The sequence below is a fragment of the Panthera pardus genome, unplaced genomic scaffold, assembly GCF_024362965.1.
Source record: "Panthera pardus isolate Hobbes unplaced genomic scaffold, ASM2436296v1 HiC_scaffold_22, whole genome shotgun sequence".
In the NCBI taxonomy this organism is placed as follows: domain Eukaryota; kingdom Metazoa; phylum Chordata; class Mammalia; order Carnivora; family Felidae; genus Panthera; species Panthera pardus.
In genome coordinates this window covers 55,151,067-55,174,283 of record NW_026526788.1, presented here as the reverse complement: position 1 = coordinate 55,174,283, position 23,217 = coordinate 55,151,067, and the positions used below count along the sequence as shown (strand labels likewise).

The 23,217-nt window shown below is 39.8% G+C and overlaps 1 protein-coding gene and 1 pseudogene across 1 annotated transcript in view; one reads left to right on the top strand and one right to left on the bottom strand.

The window, feature by feature from the left end:
* The first annotated feature begins 3,494 nt into the window (after positions 1–3,494).
* The window catches only part of TM9SF3 (transmembrane 9 superfamily member 3), a 69,021-nt gene continuing 49,298 nt past the window's right edge, over positions 3,495–23,217 (top strand). The window contains exons 1-2 of the mRNA XM_019458974.2: positions 3,495–3,789; positions 14,419–14,614. Of these exons, the coding sequence (XP_019314519.1) occupies positions 3,691–3,789; positions 14,419–14,614 (295 nt within the window). The 5' untranslated portion in view covers positions 3,495–3,690. The remainder of the gene's footprint in view (positions 3,790–14,418; positions 14,615–23,217) is intronic.
* On the bottom strand, positions 6,330–6,486 carry LOC128772542 (U4 spliceosomal RNA; annotated as a pseudogene).

Genomic DNA, 23,217 nt, shown 5'->3' with positions numbered 1-23,217 from the left:
CAAGGAAATTTACATACAAGGCTTGTCCTGGGTGGTCATAAGGCAAGTAGATCTTCCTCACCTGCCTGCGAGAATCTTAAAAGTTCATATAGAGACGCCTTAACTGGGTACAGTCACATATACTGTCCAGATGATCTCAACAACACCTTACTCACTCAAGGCTATGTCCTTGGAATGGCTCCCACTTTGGGAATGGTGGGCGGAGTACATATTCCAAAAACAGGGAAGGGGGTGAGGATCCTCAAATAGCCAGGGTTCAGGCTGGCTTGAGGGCCAATTAGCAGTCAGATCCTCTCAGTTACCTTCTCCAACAGTAGCTGAGGTTGGAAGTCAGAAGATATGTTGTTTATAGAGCACGATTTTTGAAGATCATGTTTATCAAGAATGAGAATAAAGATGGAAATTGTGGGTTTCTGGGTCATTTACTAGTCATAAGCCCTTTCACCAACTGAGTCTTATTAGGACTACCACAAAAAAGACTGCATAGCCATGGCGGGGGGGGGGGGGGTAGGTATTTCCTTCCACTAGCATGTTTTCTCCCATGCCTTTTGGTGTCAGGGAATGAGGTCACTAATCAGGATGCAGAAACTGGTGCAATAAGATACATCAGTGTTTTTCACTCTCCAGTCTACCAGAACAGCCCTGATTTGGGTGATGCCCCTGAGTTCTATTTTTTAGCTTTGAGGTCATCAGTTTCCAAAGATATTTGAAGCTACAGTCCCCCCCCCCCCCAGCCTATTATTTAACTCTTATTCCTTCTTTCTATACCTATCATCAGACTTCTATCACCTAAAGCCATTTATCATCATATCCTAGTGCCTCCTGGAATTCCTGGCACATAGTAGATGCTTGATAAATAGTTGTTGAGTTAATGACCCTACATGCTCTTCCCTCCATTAAAGTTTTCCAAATTCTCCACCAAAATAGGGTTTCCTCTTTTCTATTTGCCCATTGCTTTTACTGCCTCTTGAACATTTGCACAGTTGGTCACATTTTGTGCAGTTCTGTTTTTTACACTGTCATGCCTATTCTCTGTTGTGTGTGTAATTTCCTGGTTTTAAGTCTACACTCCCTAAATGATTGCTTTTACTTTTTCTTGTGTCCTCCCCACCCCTAAGTAATTGCCATCCCAGTGCTCCCCACAACACCTAGCAAATGCTCACTGCCTCAGATCTGTGGAGGCTGGTGATGGATGTTTAAGCAAGGAACTACTCATCCTTCTTAATTCAACACTTACACTGCTTGTTCTTCAATTGCACATCATCACTTGATTCAAAAGCAGTGATTATTCATTCACAGAGCATTTACTGAGCTTTCACTATGAGTAAGTCACTGTGCTAGGTGCTCTAGGGGATATACAAAGATGTATAAGACGCCCCCTCCGATTTCTATAGCAATCACTGGTGTAGGATTCATTCAGCAATTAATCATGTACTGCCTTGTGATGTCTTTTAGACTGGCTAGAAAATATTGTGTAAATCCTCTATGCTATTTGGCTTTTCACTTATTAATGTCTTCATTTGTTCATTCAGCAAATAGTTTGAATGTATATGATGTGACAATGACTATTCCAGCAGCTGGGACAGATACAAAGATGAAAAAATGATAGTCCTTGCCATCAAAAAAGGTCAGAATGTATTACAGAAGAGGAGATGAAAGATGGTAACTATGACATAACATGCCTAATGCTTTTGGAATCCTGAAGAAGGGGTGCTCAGCTTTCCCAGGGTGTCATGCAAGGTTTCACTGAAGAGGTGATCATTCAATTAGCCCTGGAAGGAGAGTATCTAATCGTCCACTTATTTGCATTCTAGACAAAGGTACAAGTATAAAAAAAAAAAAAAAAAGGTATATTTGGGAAATATAGGAATGAAGCCAGGGCATAGAGATTGGTAGAAGGTAAAGTTGGTATCTGATAATCTGGGGTCTGTGCAGCTGCATGTTGACAGGGCTCTCCTTTAGCAAGAAACTTTTCCCAATGACATGGGAATAGCACATGGCCATTGTAAAAACCATCCAAATATTTACAGGCATGTACAAAGAAGAAACTGAACCTGGTGTCAATGGTTTGAATTACGATCTTTCAGATCGTTTGCTATGGGTAGACTAATATAGTACCATTTAAAATGGGATTATATTCTGTCAACTTTTTCTATTTAAAAGTATCTGTTAATATCATTGCATGCCAGTACAAACAGGCCTATTTCAGTTTTAGAAATGGTTGTACAGATAGAAGTCCATTAGTAGTAAGATTCTGGAACAAAACTGGTTGGAACTGCTCTTTCAGCAAGCCACTTAACTTCTCTGTGCTTCAGTTATCATACTTGTAAGATGAACACACCAAGAGTGCCTTTTCATAGGGTTTTGGTGAAGATTAAGAGTCAACACGTGTAAAGTGCTCGGAACAGTGCCTGGGAGTTGAAAATTTTAGCTCTGATTCCATGATTTATTTAAACAATATTTAAGGAGTGTTCTAAACAAGAGCGTGATATAATCAGGTTTCTTTTTAGAAAGATCACTCTGGCACCTGTTGGGGAGGATAAATAGGGAAGATTGGTGGCAGGGATCCTGTTAGGCTGTTGCAATATGTAGTCAGATGGAGATTAGCTGTTACTGGCATAAGAAAGGAAAAATAAGTTTTTGAGACATTTCTAAGATACCAAATGCTAACACTCGTTGACTGCTGATGGCTGAAAGAGACATCCGACTAAAGTTCCAGCTTTTTGGCTCAGAGGACTGTGTAGATGGTGGATCCATATTCCTAGGACGAGCAATTTTTTAGTTCCTACTACAGGTCTGGCACTGGTCTAGGCACAGAAACTAGGGCGGCGGCGCACACGTTCCCTGCTTACAAAAGGACTCAGATTCCAGGAGGTGTTTATGTCTGTGGACGGGACACCAACAATATAAGTGGGCAGATAAATGAACAAGAATTTCAACAAGATTGAAATAGTAGGGGCCCGACAAATATGAAGTGACTCTAAAACACTTATCTACCCCTGTCCAACAATCCCCCAAGATGATGATGAGGGGAGCGCGTGAGTCATTCAATTCACGGCGGGGCACGGGAGCCTTGCAAGGGGTATCTTAACGGATTCCAAGCTCCAGAGGCTGCGGGTCGCACCCCATTTCACAGCCGAAGAAAACGAGGCCAGGAAAACTTAAAACGTTTTGGCCAAGGTCACACGGCTTCCAGCGCCGGGACGCGGCCGGGAGCGGCCCGAGGAGCGCGTCCAGCACCCGCGAGGGGCGCCAGGCCGAGGCCGTGAGTGCGCGCCACCGCTGCCGAGGCCCAACGGAGGCCGGCCCGGAGGTCCGAGCGGGCCGGGCGACCCGGTGGCGCGCGAGGTGACCGAAGATGTGGCCCTCGGAGGCCGCAACTCGCGCCTCCCGGGTTGGGCGCCCGGCAGCGGTTGCGGCCCCGCGTCGCGAGGCACTTCCGGCGTGTGCCGGGGTGGCCGGATGACGTGGCTGAGTCAGAGGAAGAGGCTGAGAGGCGCCGGGGGGCGGGGGAGGCTCGGGAGCGGGCGGTGACGGCGGCGGCGCGGAGGAGCCAGCGGCTGGGCCCGGGCCCCGTGCGTCTGTCCGCGCCCCGTGGATGCTAATCGGCCGCGGCGAAGGCGGAGGCGGAGGCGGCGGCGGCGGAGGAGGAGTCGGTGGGCCGGCGCCGGGCCGGTGGGAGCGCGGAGGATGAGGCCGCTGCCGGGCGCTCCCGGCGTGGCGGCGGCCGCCGCGCTGTTGCTGCTGCTGTTGCTGCCCCGGGCCCGGGCGGACGAGCACGAGCACACGGTGAGAGGGGCCCCCGGCCGGCGCGGCCGCTCTCGGCCTGCCGACCCGACCCGCCGCCCCGTCCGGCTCGGCGCGGCCTGGAGGGCTGGGCGGCCCGGCAGAGCCCCGCGGCCGCCGAGGGCGCCTTCCGGTTGGGCCTGGTGGAGCAGGAACCCCGGGAGCTGGGAGGAGGCGTTTGTGTGCGCTTCCCGGGCAAGACTCCGTTCCCGAGTGCCTCTGCCTCCTTCCCCTACCCGCACCTAAATGGCGCCAAGCTCTGAGGTCTGGGGGTCTGGGAGGGAGCGTGGTGAGGGTCGGCGCTCACTTTCCCGGGGAGGGGCGCGGGCTGCGGGGCTCGGGGCTGGTGCCCCCAGGGAGGGGAGCTGTGCTCTGGCTACTGGGGTCTGCGACACAGCGGAAGATGGATGCGTTACGATTACCCGTCATACACCGACCAGGAAATATCCACCACTTTTATGGTCCTCACCAGCCTTTATTTTCTCTCTTGCCCAAACCGGATGAAAACCCTGGCGTGGGGACAGCATTGATAAACTTGGGGTGAAGAGCAGGTTACACGTGTACACGCGGGCACTCAGTCTACACGCACTCAGTTCTGGGCCTTTCTTGTAACTTTCTGCTCACCCTTCTAGCCCCTGGATGAGGCTCCCATCCCGGTGGTCTCCAGGCAGCTTCTGGCTGTAAGGGTCTTGAGTTTCCCGTGCTTCCTGTAGGCCGGGGATAGTCCCTTTTGCATTTGGCTTAAAATTGGTTGGCTGTTTATTTAACTGGCTTTTTCACATCAAAGCGTGGATGTTAACGACTCTAAAAGTGACTTTCACTTAGGGCTGTAACTCGATGGTTTTCAGAGTGGTAGCTGTGAGCCACGCAGGAAGTCTTGTAAATAGAGATGTTGCTTAGGGAGTAATTTTTTTTTTTTTTTTTAATTCTGTAACTCAGTAATGACATGATTTTGCGTGAGAGGTTGTGTATGTCCTAAATCTGAAAGATTTGGGGGGAATCTTCTGTCATTTCTGATAAGTGAGGAAGTGAAGCAATCATTCTTAAAATATTCAGTGGACCGTCCTTTAGATTTTATTTGTAATTAACCACACTTCTTTTCTCTGGTTGCTGGATTGGCTGAGCTTTTAATTTAGCTAATGAAAGCGCTAAGCTTTTGGCTATTTTACCTTCAGTCACAGCCAGAAACTTCCTGTATTTTTTTTTTTTTTTTTTAGAGACCCACATCTGAAATCATTGACATGTTTTTGTGTTTTATTTGTGACTTCACCTTAAGATAATTTGTTCACAGTTTAAACAGTTAAATTGAAAAACTGTTTCCTGTCATTTTCTCTGTCAGGTAACATATTGAAGTGTAAGAACTGTTCATTTGCAGTGGGCATCCTTTTAGTCAATTGTACTGTCACTAATATTTTTCCAATTTTTTGAACACTTAAGGAAAGTTACCAAATAAAAACTCAAAACTCTCTCTTAACTATAGTTCCACGGTACCGGCATACAAATTTAAGATGAGTATCCTCCTCTTTGATCTTGTGTTTTATATAAACTGCTATAAATAGGGAAAACTTAATTAAAATTTCACAAATTGGAGGTATATAAAAAGGCCTGAGTTTAATTTGCAGATTTAAAATGCAAATACAAATTTCATTGAAATTTCATTGCGGAGAATTCAATTTTTTATGCCAGTAATTGAATATAAAATATATGAGAAAAGGTTTTTGAGAGGACATAGTATGTGTGAGATAATTGCTGGACAAAAAATTTAGAATCTACTTCATTTTATTCATATCTACATTGAATTGGTCTCACTTGGTTACCTGTTATTAATATACATTATTTAAAAAGCAAAAAGGGTATAGGAAGACTAGCACTAAGCTATAAGTATAGAATTTAGATAAGTGTCTTTTTTTTTTGGCTATTAGCCAAAATTTTTATTTTTCTTAAGTGTCTTGAAAATATTTCTTGAAACTGGTCATTCACCTTAACCAGATAAAAATACGGGAAAAGTTATAGTCAAGTGAATTTTTTTTCCCACCAAGAAGGCAGAAGTAGGTAGTAAGAGAGAATGATACTGAAGGAAGAGAAAAATTGCCAAGGGAAGGTTGCTGAGTAGCTGTGTAATAAAAATTTGTGGGACTGAATTATTAATTAAAGAGCAATTTTCAGAAGTTAAAGTTTGCCCTTTAGGTTAGCTTTCTGTGAAGACAATTTCCAGGTAGCAATAATAATTAATAGGACTTTTGTGGCAACAATGTGTGAGGCACTATTTTAAGTACTTTACGTATATTAACTCTTACTTTAAATATAAATAATCATGTGAGGAAGATCCTATTATACCCTTTTTATAGATGAGTATACCAGCATCAGAGAGTTTAAGTTACTTGTCTGAGACCACACAGCCAGTGGGGATGGAGGTAGGATTTTAGCTCAGGCAGTGTAAATTAATCATCCTCTACACTATTAGGGGATATACTCTGCAGCCCTTTATCCTAAAAATAGGACAGACACTTGGTATTAAATTGAGTAGTTGTCTGTATTGATAGTAGTTTTAGCTGCTTAAAGAAATTTTTGTGTAAGTCTAACTCCATAATGGGTTGTTACTGAGGAGATGTTTGCTTAGCATTAGGAAAAGTTTTCAATTAGCAATAATCGCGCCTCGGATAAACCTCATTGGCTACGATACTGCCACTGCGCAAAGCTATGTTTGCTTAGCATTAAAGGGAGATAAGGTCCCCTTAACGGGCATTTGACCTGTGCAGTCAGTAACTTGTGCAAGCATGTGGATACTGTGCTTGCTTTGATGCTCTGCCGTTACTATCCAGAAATTTTTAAAAAATATTTATTTGGGGTGCCTGGGTGCCTCATTTGGTTGAGCATCCGATTCTTGATTTTGGCTCAGGTCATGATTTCACATTCGTGGGATTGAGCCCCACGTTGGGCTCTGCGCTGACAGCTTGGAGCCTGTTTGGGATTCTCTCTTTCCCTCTCTCTGCTCCTCCCCTGCTCAGGCATGCGCTTGCTCTCAAAAGAAATGAATAAATATTTTTAAAAAATGAAAAAAAAAACCCTAAGTGTTTTATTTATTTTTATTAAAGTTTATTTTTAACTTTTGAGAGAGAGAGAGAGACAGAGAGTGAGTGGGGGAGGAGTAGACAGAGAGGGAGACACAGAATTTGAAGCAGGCTCCGGGCTCTGAGCTGTCAGCACAGAGTCGGATGGGGGGGGGGCTCGAACTCACGACCTGTGAGATCCTGACCCAAGCCGGTTAGACAACCGACTGAGCCACCCAGGTGCCCCTATTTATTTTTGACAGAAAGTGCGAAAACTTTCTGCACGGGTGGGGCAGAGAGAAGGAGAATCACAAGCAGGCTCCTCACTGTCAGCGCAGAGCCTGATGCGAAGCTTAAACTCAAAAACGATGAGATCATGATCTGAGTTGAAATCAAGAGTTGGATGCTTACCCAACCGAACTACCCAGATGCCCCACCATCTAGAAATTTTTGATAATTTTTTTAAAGCAATCTCTACATCTAACATGGGGCTCAAACTCACGACCCCAAGATTAAGAGTCACATGTTCCACCAACTGAGCCAGCCAGGCACCCCTTAATAAGTTTTGAACAAGGAGACCTGCGTTTTTATTTTGTCCTGGGCCCCACTAGTTATATAGCTGGTCTTAGGAAGGGGTAACTAGTTTATATAGTTTCACAAAGCCTCTTATTTCTCGTTTTACCTACTAAATTAGGATTCAGCTGACTATTTGTCATGTTATTTTTTAAGTGCTTATTTATGCAGAGTCCTTTTAATATTCTCATAAGAATAATGAGAAGGAAATGTGCTGTTGACTTGTAAAGTATGTACACATCTAGAATATATAAAGATGTGTCCTTTCAGTTTTCTAAAGTTGAATCATATATGCAGCGCATACTGTTTGGAATGAAAAATTAAAGAAAACTTCCCTGAAAGGCACTTAATATGTGATTCAAGGATTATAAAAAGGACTTTTCAGAGTGAGTGAAGGATGTATAAGGTGTGGTTTGTGCTTATTTTGTTTTCTGAAACCAAGAGGACTTGGAAAGGTCTATAGTTAGAGTACCATGTCTCCCCAGATTCCAAAGGACTCTGTTAAAAATATTTCAGATTGCGAACTAGAATTTTAGAACTGGAAAGATTTGAGATCATTTAATCCAACACACTCATTTTCCTAAGGCCTGAAGAGGCCTAGTGACTCTCTAGTTCTTCCTTTTTCTACCTATCTTGTAAGTAAAATTTCCACAGGAATAATATGTAAAGATGTCAGCACCAAAAACCAATAATGAAGGGCACAAGAATCTCAATGCATTTTATGGTTTATACTGTAGCCTTGAAATTTTATGGGTTCTGTTTCCTCAGGATCACAAAGTCAGGTTTTTTGTTTTTGTTTGTTGTCTGTTACATACCCAGGCTCTGTGCTTGGCACAGTGGCATTTAATCAGTGCTTGTTGAGTGACTTGAATGATGAGGGAGCTGCTAGAGACAAGAAATATGCAGTGTTGGAAGCATGAAACCCATTGCTTAAAGCACAGTGAACAAATCCAGACCATTGTTCATGTAGGATGCATGGTCTTTGGGATGCTGTTATGACTTAGTGGCCCTAACTAATCTAAAATCGCATTTCTTTGTGGCCCATCGTACCTCTGGTAGGTGATGTTAGAGGGGCCCAATCTGTACCTAGGGTAGCATACACTCAGCCTCTGCTGTAAACACTTAGCACACCACCGAGTGATTTCAGAAATTGTTTGTTTGCTTTACTTTGTCAAATGGCAGCTTGTCTTCGTCTCTGTTGGGAGTTTGGGAACTCTTAAAACTTCTTTGAAGATTTATAAAGAGAATAAACTTTACTGCAGGTGAATTTGTGAGTGCTTTAATATAGATCTAGTTTTAGGAATGCCATAATTCGTTGTCCTATTTTCGGCTGTACTCTGTGGTAGACTAAAAGTTTATTTAGGTACAAAGCTATTTTGAGAGGGAGATAGAGAGCACAGTTATCTCAAGAGATTATCTAAAAATCTATTTCTATATTTTATTATTATATTTATTTATATTAAGAATCTGATGTGTGTTTTAAATAAATAAAAGGCATCAAAAATTACGATTTCTGAAACACTTTGAGAACTAAATTTTGCTTTCTCAGATATGTATTTTAAATTTTTTTTAAGTTTTTTTTGTTTTGTTTTTTTTTTCAATTTAAGTAATCTCTATATCCAGCGTGGGGCTCGAACTCACGATCCCGAGATCAAGGGTCTCATGCTCTTCTGACTGAACCAGCCAGGCACCCCACTCTGATACGTATTTTAAAGCAAACGTGTAATATGCATATATTATACATATATATGTATAATAAAGAGTGTGCATAGTATATATACAAACTCAATGAAATACATTACTAGAATACTCCATCTCAGAAATTTGGCTACTTAGTTGGCTCAACCACAATTTCTTCTCAGATCACTTAAGGCACTTAAGTGAATTTACCTGAAGAATGGTGCAAAGTTTATGCTTTTATTAATTTTATCTGGGTGTGGGTCATACTCAGATTCCTGTTCTTGAATATGCAACGCTTTAAAATAATATATTTATATAAAGAGTGGAAAAAATCTTCCCCAAATCTCTACTTCAGTCTAAAAAAAAAAGAAAGCAAACATTGTATATTTTACCTCATTCTGTGGAAGTGGTGGCATTTGGGTGCTTATTCTGAGCCCTTAGTCCTTCTCCTGTATGTATAAATTCTCTCTTTTTTTTAATGTTTATTTTATTTTTGAGACAGAGAGAGACAGAGCATGAGCAGGGGAGGGGCAGAGAGAGAGGGAGACACAGAATCCAAAGCAGGCTCCAGGCTCCAAGCTGTCAGCACAGAGCCCGACATGGGGCTCGAACCCACAAACCATGAGATCGTGACCTGAGCTGAAGTTGGATGCTTAACCGACTGAGCCACCCAGACTCCCCCAAAGTATCACTTCTTTATTCAGATTTTACATGAGTACATCAGTAACACTATCTCCTAAAGTGTTCTTCCTAAGAAAAATTAATTCATGATTTCTATCAAGGAGAGAAACTTCTGTGTCTCTCTTTTCCCAGCACATAAACAGTATTTAAGAGAGGCCTAACATTGGTGACATCTTGAGAATAAAGGTCAGGCCTTTTGAAATTAGAACACAAGTCACTTCTTAGGAAGGTTTTCTTCTTTAAGGCAGATTAAAGGTTCAAATGAAAAAATTGTTCAGTATTCAGTAACTGTCTTTAGTTGCTTTGTACAGCTGTATTTTATCATATTTTCTTCATTTAGTTTTTGCTCTTTAGTTAATGAAACTGACTTGGGATTAGCAAAAGTGTAGTCCTAACCTTGTAAATGTGATACTAATTAGTTACATGATGTTGGACAAATTATTTAACATCTTTGTTCTTTATTTTAATGTGTAAAATGGGGAAAATAGGGGCATCTTTCTGGGTCAGTCAGTTGGGTATCCGACATCGGCTCAAGTCATGATCTCACGGTTTGTGGGTTCGAGCCCCGCATTGTGCTCTGTGCTGACATCTCAGAGCCTGAAGGAGCCTGCTTCGGATTCTGTGTCTCCCCCTCTCTCTGCCCCCCCTCCCACCCCCACTCACGCTCTGTCTCTCAAAAATAAACAGTAAAAAAAATTTTTTTAATGGGGAAAATAATAGCATCTGTTTTAATAAAATTTTGAGAGGATTAAATATTCATGTAAAGACCTTAGTTTGCCTAGCACAGAGTATGTGCTTAATAAGTGTTAGCTAATACAATCAGAAAAGATGGCGAGATCATGTCAGGGATTGATCTGTTAAGGCTTTAGCTGAGGATTAGAGGGTTTGAGAAAGGATTTGAGTAGTTTTGAAGGATAAGTAGAAATTGACAAAGTGGAGAGAAGGAGGGCATCATAGATTTGGGGGAATGGCATGAGAAACAAGGTGGAGAAGGAAAGTAAGGGAAGACAATATTATAAACCATTTGGGCTGGAGGGGGTGGCTCAAAAATTTAGTATAACTGAAACTCTTCCGAGAACTGGAAAATGAACAGAATGGTGAGGTGAAGAATGCAGGTGGTCTGGATTGGCCTCCTCTCACTTGGCTACTTCCCAGGTAGGCCTCACGGAAGGGACTACTACTGCCATGCTCAAGGGTCCCCTGGTCCCCTGCTATGCTTCCTTGCTTTTTCTCCCCTTCTCCTGGTTACACTCAGCAGGTAAGTTGCAAATCTCTGTCTTTCTCAGTGTCATTGGCCTACTCATAGTTTTTCCAAGAAAGGATTTAAAATGAGCTTGCTAGGACTTCATGGAATGTTTTGAAAGTGAATTAGGTTAGCCTTTTGGCCAGAGTAGAGAGAAGAGCCTTCCCTCTATTGCTTTCTGCTCATGGATTGGTGGAGCTCAGGGACTTTCTCAGCAGCTTTAGGGAAAGGAAAAGTGTTTTTTCTCTTAAAAAACATTGTGTAAAGTCTTCCTTTTGATATTTTCTAATTTCAGGATATTTTTAAGGCACATTTTCTCTCTTGAAAAAGAACTCTTGTCTTGACCTTGTCTTGGGAGCACTTACTCTCAGGGGTAATCAAGAACTGCAAAGAAAAGTTAACATTTTAATTAAGTTCATTATATTGATCATGGTCTGCATAAGGAGTGATGTAAAGGAAAAGAAGCATTTTTGCATTAATCTTTAGCCTAACCACACCCCCCGTATGTGTGTGTGTGAAGGTGTGTATATATTACACATCTATATGTATTTCTAATTATTATTTCAGTCCTCTTCCCAGAAGGGTTACAGAGCGGTGTACGTTTTGTTACAGTGCAATTTCCATCATGTGGCCACAACTGTACTGCCCCATTCAGGTTTCATGAATGATTAAAATAAGTGACTTCGGAATGTGTCGTTTAACACACGCTGTGACCCTTTAGTTATTTTATGTTTCAGTTTGTATAAAAAAAAGAATGCCCTTTTTAAATAAGTATTTAAGTTCAAATTTTTGTCTATTTTTAAAGGAATTATGAGTATTGGAATTGATAGAAAAAATATTTTTGTGCTTATTTTCCCAAGTAACATTTAAACATTTCTGCGGACTCGGCAGGATTAATGACAAGGTCCTCATTGATAGGTCCTCTTGTTCAGCATTCTAATCTTAAATAGATGTATTTTGTTACCTTCCCTTTTTCTCTAAAAGGGAACTATTGCAATCAGTGCACATATCAGTCAGTACGCATACTTCAAACTTTTTTTTAGTAAGTTGTTAATGAACTTTACATTTCAGCATTTTTTGTGTGTTTTTTTTCATTGTTTTCCCGTTGTATTTATTAAATACTTTTTGTGTAGATTATACTATGCAGAGAGGTTTCTGCCAAGTGAGCAGGTTTCAATTCTAATACCAGCTATGGTCAGTTGATCATTGATTGGTTTAGCGCACTGTTTTGAGAATTCTTATGCTATAACTGGCTCTGTAAAGGAGTGCCTTGATTGATTAGTGCTGTGTGACCATGAGCATCAGATGAAGAGTGGTGGCCTAATAGCTTTGTCAGCTGAATGGGGATGTATGGATATATTCAGACCTTTGATTCCTTCCTTCATACGTGAAGATTATCTATAGTTGTTTTTCTGAGTTCACTTGAAATGGTTTATGATTTTCTATATTGTTAGAGAATTTTCTTCTCTGCCAAAGCAGAATTAATAATTCCTTTGTCGCTGCTATGATAGCCCTTTATTACCTTAGTTTTAACGCTATTTCTTCATCATTAATCATTTACTTGTCTTCCACTATAGATTGTGAACTTAAAGGAAAGGACAGTGTTTTATTTATCTGTACATTGACCCTTGAACAACACAGGTTTGAACTGCATAGTTCTGCTTACATGCAGATTTTTTTCCGTAAATACAGTGCAGTATGACAAATGTACTTTGTCTTCCTTACAATTTTCTTAACATTTTCTCTTCTCTAACTTACTTTATTGTAAGAATACAGTATATAATACATATAACATACAAAAATGTGTTAATCGATTGTTTATGTTGTTGGTAAGGCTTCTGATCAACAAGGCTATTAGTAGTTAAGTTTTGGGGTGGTCAAAAGTTACGTATGGATTTTTGACTGCATGGTGGGTTGGTGACCCTAACCCTGCATTGTTCAAGGGTCAACTGTGTGTCCTTAACACCTAACACTATGCTTGGTACGTGTCTCATGTATTCAAAAAATAAGATAGTTTATTATTTTCTTAATGACCTAAACGATGTTTTATATGACATTGAGACATTTATTATATTTGAAGATGAGGTGATTATATCTAACTCCTAGGATGCTGGTGGTGTGAATCAAAAGGAAGATGTAGATGCTTTGGGTAAGAGTAGACAAGTCAGTGTGGTTTTGGAATGCAGAGAGACTTGGGGTTTGAGTTTCCATGTGCGAGTGAATGGTGATACCATTAGAAAAAACAAAGATGAAAGGGTAGATTTGGGTGGCATGAAGTTTGTTTTTGGAGAGGTTGGATTTTGATTTAAAAAATGTTTTTATATTAGTTTTGGAGGTAAGAATTTGGTAGTTGGTTAGTTGGTTAGCTTTCTCTAGTACATGCTCCTTAGCACTCTACTTTATTATAATTACTTGTTCAATGTCCATCTTTCCCTTTAGGCTCTGAGCTCCAGTAGGGCAGGGAACCTGTCTTGTTAACAGCTGTATCCTCAGCTATAAACACAATTATTGGATGTAGCAGGCACTCGGTAAATAATTGATCAGTGATTTAATGTCTGCACTGTTAGTTGACTTAAATTGTATCCTATCTTGTCTTCAGTTTATGTTGCTATGGGTAATTGCTTTTCATAGAATCATTGGAATTTTAAACTTAAGATTTTAGAAATCTTTGGCACATTCCCCAATTGGACCCTGGAAAGGTGGAGTCACCTACCCACAGTCATTGGACCACACTCCAGATTTAGCTACAGATGGTATTTACTGATGGCGAGAACCATTGTTACTTATCCAAAGAAGTATGCATACAGTACATGTCTTTCAGGCTAGTAAAGGGGGAAGATAGAATGATGGCTTGAGTGGACTGTGGAGATTTCCATAGCATGGGATTCTCTTCCTCTTGTTTAGTCATTTCTAGTACCTTGACCAATGGCCACGGAAAAGATCAGAAAGGAGATGAAATTTTATTTGCGTTTGCTGGCAACATTAGATTTTTTAGTTTCTAATGATTAGCATGAGTTTCTGGGTAAGCTATTGATTTTCTTTCCTCCTTCCTTGTCCATGTTAGCATGGTGAATAATACTGGTTCTGGGTTCACCATTATTTGATGTGCTGTTGAACTCTTATGTGCTATTGGACTTTGTTTAAACAATACCTTCTGTAAAACAAAGTTTAGAAAAGATGGATCTGCCTGAGATCACAATCAGAAGATATAATTTTAATATTCAACAAGTGTCTTTGTAAGGTATGGACATTGATCATCAGATTAAAATAAAATAAACTTCCAGTATTTTATAGCTTCCCAAACACAGTACACTTTTGTTTAGATCATATAACAAATATTCCCTTAATTTAAATTAGATTAAAAAATTTATAATTTGTTTTTGTTTGTTTGTTTGTTTGTTTCAGTATCATGATAAAGAGGAAGTTGTCTTATGGATGAATACTGTTGGGCCCTACCATAATCGCCAAGAGACATATAAGTACTTTTCACTTCCATTTTGTGTGGGGTCAAAAAAAAGTATCAGTCATTACCATGAAACTCTGGGAGAAGCACTTCAAGGAGTTGAATTGGAATTTAGTGGTCTGGATATTAAATTCAAAGGTAAGTAAACCTTAATAGTCCTTATAGTACAAGTCAGATTATAGACTAGGGTTTCTCAGTTTTGACACTATTGACATTGGGGCCAGATATTCTTTTTTGTGGGGGGCTGTCCTGTACTTTGTAGGATGTTTAGCAAAGTTCTTGGCTTCTACCCAGTAAGTGCCAGTAGCACCTTCCAGTTGTGACAATCCAACCTGTCATCAGACATTGCTGATTGACCTTAGAGAACCACTGCTTTAAACTCTAAAAAATGTTTTAATCTGTAAGTTAAGTTGCATTGAGAAAAGTATATTAGTAAGTAACAAAGGTTTATTTTGAATATTTGTAAAATAATAAAGTAAATATTTGTTAAAATTTTATTTCCCTAACCTATTTCTTCCTGAAAAGTGATTTCTAGTAAACCTTCTAGTTATTGGACATATGTGGTTAGGGAAGGCTGTCAGGAGATTTCATAATTTCTGGAGGTGCAGGAATGTCATGGGGTATATGGATATTTAAAATTCTGTGTAAAGCCTCAAATTCAGACCTGTACCATTGGCTCAGAATGTATTTATCAGTGGGTGTTAGTTTACTCTTTCAATTCTTGTAAGATAGTGTGGTTTTAAATTTTAGGTCAAAGACTTGTTAAAATTGGAAAAAAATCCTCATCTATTTATTATGCAGGTATCTATTTTATCAGGCCCTTTGAGTTTAAAGTGTTTAAACTTCCAATTTTTCTCTGTGAAATTAGCCAGAGAGTATATTTCCTCCTGCATAGACATTTTTAACCCAGTGAACAGAAGCTTGAGCAATTGAGTTTTTACAGGATCTTTGATTAGGTGTCCTGATTTTTGAATAGAGCTTGGATCTTGTAATCAGGAACTCTGAATTTTAATCCTGTTTTTTACTGCATTGATTTTACTGAAGCTCTTTACTCTAATTGTGACTTCATTGTCTACAAGTGTAAAATGAACCGTAATTGCTGCTATTTTTGCACTTTTGAGAAACGGATGTGAATTGAGATTTTTAAAGATAATGTTTAATTTTGACTGGTTAAATTTCATTCTTGTTTTCAGAATATTTTTTGTTATTGTTGAAAATAGGTGTACATATTTGTATTCTTCTCCCCACCCTTTCCCCACACTGTGTTCTTTGGGGCTTAATTATAAAATTAAGTTGTAAATTTAAACCACAGTGACCTGCCTGTAACTTTATAAATTATTGTAAACATGCCCTAAGGCTTGAGTTTTAATTTAATCAGGCAACTTAACTACTTAATTGCAAGTAAGGAGAAAACTTGGACTGGCATGTGGGATCTTTGAGAACATCAATCCTACATTTATTCACATAACTTTCTCCTTTTACATATTTGGTGCACATTTCTAGTGTACCAAGGAGGAACCAGAGAGAGAGAATAGGCAAAAACTCTGAGTCCTGCTTTGTTGCCGTGGACATATTTGATCACTTTTTGAAGTCCTCACCCTGTTTACTACAGAAGAGTAATCTTTCAGCTATTTTCACTTGTCCTCTTTTATTCGTTCCTTGAGGCTGAAATGGGTAGATTGTTTAGATAGAGGGGAACGTTTTCGTTGGCTGTAAAAGTGGGCTTTATTTTCCTTTCCGACTAAGCACCTTTTAATGAAAAGCACAAGGATTGGCCAGGTGTTATTCCCGGAGAGTTGGCGGTTCCTTGGAGTCTTCTCAGCTCTGCACCTCCAACGCAGGCGGATGTGCTGCTAAGGGAGCTGCTAAATTAAGTGGTCCCAATGAAAAAGTAAATGCTGATTAGATTTCTCTTTTGCTTGCCCTGTTCAAAGACATAGTTGATCATGCTTTGAGAAATGTTTTACTAGGTTTCCTGGTTGTTATTTATAGTGTCATAGAATTTTAAAGGTTGGATGCGCCTTAGAGATTGTCATCTGATTTCCCCTTAGTGAAGCCCAGAGATGAAATGATTTGCCCAAGGCGTATCGTGGCATACTAATAATGCCACGGAAACTCGAGCCTTCTGTCCCTATGTGAATTATAGAAACATTTGTATTGTTAATCTTTTCATCTCTCAAGTATTCAGTTTTTAAAGGTTCTTCTTAAAGGCGTATTCAAATAAGAACATAAAGTTTTGGAAATATTTCAAAACTAGAAAAGACTGTACATATATATATATATACACACACATACATGCACACACAGATAAATATACGTGCCTTTTTAAAAATTTAGTAGATTCTGCCAGGTTAAATGAATTGGTATTATCTCATAAAGGTCACTAAATTGACCTTTAGGGAACGAGTGACAGTCTTAAGTCTAATGTAGGATGCCTCTCACTTGAGATTTTATGTACAGCTTTTTTTTTCCTCCTAATAATGTTATATACTACCATTAGACAAAATACTGAACCAAGAACATTTAAATAAGATTAAAAATAGAAGGGCAGAATTAAGTTGGGTATCTTTGAACCAGGCCTGAATGCATTACCCTATGATTTTAGAGGGTACCACTTGGAACCCTGCCATTGCAGAATAGAGAAAACATGTGCTTTAGAGTCAGAGAGACTTGATGCATCCCAGTGCCACCTCTGCCTACCTGTTTAGTCATGGACAAGTTATTCTTACACTTTGAATCTCATTTTCCTCATCTGTGAAATGAAGGAAATGATATCTACTTGACAGAATTGTTTGATTTAAATAAGGTAGTTTGTGTAGAGCATTTATCAAAGTTCCTGATACATAGTTTACATTTTAAAAATGGCCATTGATAGGAATACTAATCACACATAGTGTGGGTCTGTAGTTCCAACTTAATTTTGTATTAGCAATTATGAAATGTTAAATTAGTTTATTGATTATAGGGTTTGATTTATCCTCAAACTATTGTACTAGCTTGCTAAGTAGTTTTAGTTAGTTCTGCTAGGGCAGGGACAGTGGCATTCTTGTTCACTCTTGCATCCTTAGCTATTAAGACGTAAGCTCTTTTTTTTTTTTTAAGTTTATTTATTTATTTTGAGAGAGAGAGAGAGAGCGCACTTGTGAGTGGGGGAGGGGCAGATAGGAGAGAGAGAGAATCCCAAGCAGGCTCTGTGCTGTTAGTGCAGAGCCTGATGTTGGGTTTGATCTCACGAATTATGAGACCATGACTTGAGCCAAAATCAAGAGTCAGATGCTTAACTGAGCCACCCAGACGCTCCCTATCTGTTCTTTTAAAATAAATTGTTTTAAATGTTTATTTTTGAGAGAGAGAGAGAGAGAGACAGAGTGAGAGTGGGGGAGGTATAGAGAGAAAGGGAGACATAGAATCTGAAGCAGGCTCTAGTCTCTGAGCTGTCAGCACAGAGTCGGACGTGGGGCTCAAACCCACAAGCTGTGAGATCATGACCTGAGCCAAAGTCGGACGCTTAACGGACTGAGCCACCCAGGCACCCCTGTGCCTATCTGTTCTTTATGATAATTGGTTCTACTATGATCTTTAGATGATCTGGAATAGTAATTCCTAACCAGGGGAGGTCACTGTCCACTCCCCCTCTCCCTCATTTGAGAATTCTTACAGCATAATGAAGGATATTGTTGAAAAATTGATGGCTTCTAGAGGATTCTTTCCTCCCATTTGTTTTATTGATCTTCTTTTGAATTTTCTTTTTCTTGAATATCCCAACTTAACAGAGAGATGAAATTATAAAAGAAATAGAAGTATTTCTTTTGCTTCTCTAGAGTGAAATGATAAGAGAACTACAGATAAAGGGAAATGCCAAAGGCTACTCTGAGTCTTGTGTATTTCTAATTCAGTGATTCTCAGTCTTGACAGTTTTCATCCTCAATGTTATAAGGTGTATATCCTTGTTTTTCAGGTGAGGAGGTTGGGGCCCAGAGGTTGGGTAACTTGTCCAAGGGTTCACAGATGCAAAGTGGCAGGGTAAGGATTTGAACCTAGGGAGCGAAGGGCTAGAGTTTGAGCTTTTAACCACAGTGCAGTATGTCCTTCCAGATACCTGTCTGGGTGGTAAGGGCCTGATTGCCAAAGACTGGGGAAAAGTCTGGAAAAGTGGCAGGTCCTTTCATTCTGCCTAAAGATTTTTACTTAAGTTAATCCCCCCACCCTGTTTTCAGTCCCTGGATTCTACTCTCCCTAATTGTGCAGCCTTTTTGTTGGAGTTCTCTAGGGGAAGGTGCCTCTGGTCTACTGGAGAGGGGGGATTGAGGTTATTCATCTAGCTTTGTGGTGAGTGGAAAAGGGAACTTGGGCATCTAAGCCTTCCATAAACATATTTTTATACAGTTCCTCTATGTGTTCAGCCCTAGATCCTGTCCCCTAATTTTTGACGTGTGTGGTGCCTTTCAAGTCCTGAGAATCTCAAGTGTCTCTTGTGTTCTGTGACACCAACCCCCTTTCTTCTGTTATGGTTTCTTCTGCTTTGTTAGTCATTTACCATCTTCTGTTAATTTTCAGTGTTCCAAAAATGCTTTGAAATCTTACTGTCCTCTTTTTGTCCTTGTGTACCTACATCCTTTTTATTCCTTTATTGACATTTTAATGGAGTTTCAGGAGGGAAAGGACACATACTTGTGGTTAATCTGCCTTGTTTAATTGGAAGTCTGGGAACTTAATGTCATATTTTGTCCTGTTGGTTTCAACCAGAGTGTTTTAGCCAGACCAAATAATTTGAATCTCGTACTGAATCTTGTATTTAGGTATTTTGAATTCTTGGTGTTAGCAGTTCCTTAAACCTTGCGCTGACTGCAAATTCGAATAGCCTGGGCTTTTTATAAGTTCCTTTTCAAACCATTGATAACATTGTTCTACTCCAGATTGATATCTTTTTTTTTTTTTCAAAAGAATGTATGTGTATATATTTTTTTCTGATTTTGACAATGATACAGGATCAATGTACAAAATTTAGAAACTACAGAGAAATATAAAGAAGCAAAAAATCACCTGGATATAATTATCATTAACATTTTCTTCCATCCTTCTTTCTTTACATTCACCCACATTATTTAGAATTTTAAAAAATTGGGTTCCTGTTATATATATGATTTCAAAAAATTGTGTAACATATAGTGTTTATTATGTGTCAGATACATAATATTTTTAACTTACTGTTAATAAGTTATGTATAGTTTTTACTCTTCTTTTTTTTCTTTTTTTTAATATTTATTTTGAGAGAGAGAGAGAAAAAAAAGAGTGAGTGGGGGAGGGGCACAGAGAGAGCATCTCAAGCAGGTTCCACACAGTCAGTGCAGAGCCTGACCTGGGGCTCAGTCTCATGAACTATGAGATCATGACCTGATACGAGATCAAGAGTCAGATGCTTAACTAACTGAGCCATCCAGGTGCCCCTGTTAATTACTTTTTTAAAAATGTGTTTATGTTGTATTCTATAACTTGGATATTATAATTTTCCCCATTTCCCGATGATAAGGTATTCTGATTGTTTTCTTTCTTTTTTTCCTTTACTTCTCTTCCCTTCCTTTCTGTTTTCTTTCTTCCTTGCTTGATTTTTTTTTTTTTTTTTAATGTTTTGTTTTTTAGAGAGCACAAGTGGGGAAGGGCCAGAGAGAGAGGGAGACAGAAGATCCAAAGTAGGCTCTGTGCTGACAGCAATGAGCCTGATATAGGGCTCAAATTCACGAACTGCTAGATCATGACCTGAGTGAAAGACACTCTAACAACTGAGCCATCCAGGTGCCCCCCCTCCTTGCTTTTTTTGATTTTTTTTTTCTATTAGAAATAATAATGCATTTGGCTACCCTAGCACTTAAGTATTTTAATGCATCTCTGAATCTTTTATTAAGGTAAATTCTTAGAATTACTGAATCAAAGGATATAAACATTTTTAAGGCCTTTCTCTCTCTCTCTCTCTCTCTGTTTCTTTTTGTTTTAGAGAGAGAGAGAGAGAGAGATAGAGATCATATAAGAAGGGGAGAGGGGCAGAGAGGGGGAAGAGAGAGAATCTGAAGCAGGTTCCATGCTCAGTGCGGAGCCTAACATAAGGGTCTCAATCCCATGACCCAGGATTATGACCTGAGCTGAAATCAAGAGTCGGATGCTCAACTGATTGAGCCACCCAGGAGCCCCAAAGGCAAATCTTGATATATGTTGCCAATTAGTCATCTAGGAAAAAATTGTACAGTTTACATTCCAGATAGTTTGATCAGTTAATCAATACTTTTAATATATATATGCTTTAATATATAATATAATGCTTTCGATATATATACTGATTAACTGTGACTATACCAGTTTTTCCAGATCTTTTTTTTTTTCTTCATTCAGCAGATTTTGAGTGTTTAGTGCTTTCCAGCACTACAGTAGGCTCTGGGTGTACAAAGTTGAACCAGAAACTCTGGCTTCAGGGGTCCATGGGTTTTCTGAAATTGTACATTTAGTTTTGTGTGAATGTGCATTTTGGGGGGACAAGGGAGACACCACTTTCATTGGATTCTCAAATGGATATGTGGCCCAAGGAAACACTGTGAATATATTGACACTTTTAATTCTTAAAACAACTCTGGAAAAGAGATAGCATAGATGTTATCTCTTTCTTACCGGTGAGGGATCTGAGGTTTGCAAAGGTTGAATGACTGGCTTTTATTCACATAGCTAGTAAATAGTAGAACCCAGACTAAAACTCAAGTTTCTGTCTATAAATTTGTCTATGGTGACTTCATGAAAAACTGCCAAGTGCTGCTGAATTTGACTTAGAGCATTTGTGATTTCCAGTTAAGTAATGCTATCAAAAGAGAAAGCTAATAAAGCTAGGCATGATAGGTTCCTAGAGAACTCAAATAGTTTCCATATTCTTTTGGCAATGTTTTCATTGTCCATTCAGTTATTAGTTTGGGGTGTTGTTGTGAATTGATGACAGATATACTGGTGTGTAGTTTCCAGAATCTACCCCTGCTGTCTGCTTGAAAAGTCAGTATTAACATTGCCACTTTATAACTGCTTTTGTTCCCCCCATCCCCGCCATATAATGTGTGTTTACATTGGTGAAATCTTAATTGGCTCCTCTTCAGAATTCATAGGTGTGTATTTCATCCGAAAAAGGTATGTCCTTTTATAATTTTACAGTAGTGACTTACGGTGATAGATTTTTCAGAATTGTTTTCCAATTAAATGCTGAACAGTGATTTGGCACATTTAGACACTTTACATTAGTTATTTTCAAAGCGGCTCCCTCCTGAGAGAAGTGCTGTTTTAGCTGAGCAACCAGACTTTTCAATTATTTGTGATGTTTGTATTTGCCCACATGTCTGCAAGAGGAATTTCATTAAAATATGACCTCACATGGTCCTTTTTATAGCCCACGATAAAGATAGGTTTTCCCTTTGACCCATTTCTTTACTAGATTTTACATCAGTGAAAGATACTCTTCAAGACCTCTTTGTGAATCATTCTGAGATACTCCACTCAAAAATTTCATTTGTTTATATTGGCATTTTTCTCCTTACACACACACACGCACACGCACACTAATACACAAATGAGTGTATATGTGCGTACTGTCATATACTTCATGTTTTCCTTTGCTGAATAAATGTAAAAGCATGCTCTTAAAATTTGCTAAAATGTTCTGTTTGTTTGTTTAGTGCCTGTTCTGTGTAGAGTACTGAAACAGGCATAGGTGGGGATAAAAAGGGTATATAATCAGTATACACATAGCTCTCAAGGCCTGACGGTCTTTTTGAGGAGGTAAGATACTGGTATGAGGTTGTAAGTGGTATAGGCTTAGGTGTCATAGGGAGGTATGGGGAGAAAGCCATGGAACTCACAGAAAGGGGTGGGCTCTGGTATTTGAGAGGTGTGAGGGGTGGGGAATTCAGGATTACTCTACGGAGGAGAGGGTAGGAGATGGGAAAAATTTTAGGATAGACATTTGTAGTAGACTTTCCAACATAGGCCAGAAAGTCCAGAGGCCAAGAGAGCACAAGATGTGTGCAAACTGCAGGTAGTTGGGTTTGGCTAGAGTATAGGGTGAGAAGATGACAGATAGTTGGGCAAGAGAGAATTGAACTGAAGTTCAGACTGTGAGGAATCCTAAAAGCTTTATGCAGGTAAATGCCATTTTGTATATCTCAGAACTTCGTGCATAAGACCTCCACACAGTTAATGGAAATTATCTGTGAATGTCTGATTTTAACAGCAAGGAATTTGGTGGCTTCGCAGTATTTGCTGTGAGGTCTCTCACAGCTGTTTGCTGCTGCCCAAGCCTGCACCTTCCTGTGGTTCTTTCTCCCCTCATTGCGGTAGTCTCCTGCTGCCCTTTGTGCATTATCACACTCTGGAAATCTGGAGACCTCTTGCTACCAGTTCTTCTAGTTCCTGCTGTAGGAACCCTTTCTAGCAATCTCGGGTCCTAACCCTCCCGCCCTTCTCTGCTCTGTCTCAGTTTTTGCCATTATGAAAATCCTAAATTCCTGGCCGCCTGAAAGGGCCTCGGTGGAAAGGAAGTCTGTGTGGGAGCCATTGTTGGAGGCGACAGCAATTTTCTTCTTCTACTTTGGGAGTGAGAGTATTTCCCTATCTGTCTTTCATGGACTTCAGTGTTTCCTGCCGTCTTGGTGTTATGGTTTTGGGGTACCTACTCTGGACTGAGCTCTAATAAGGGAAAGCTGTTCTTTCTTGTTGAG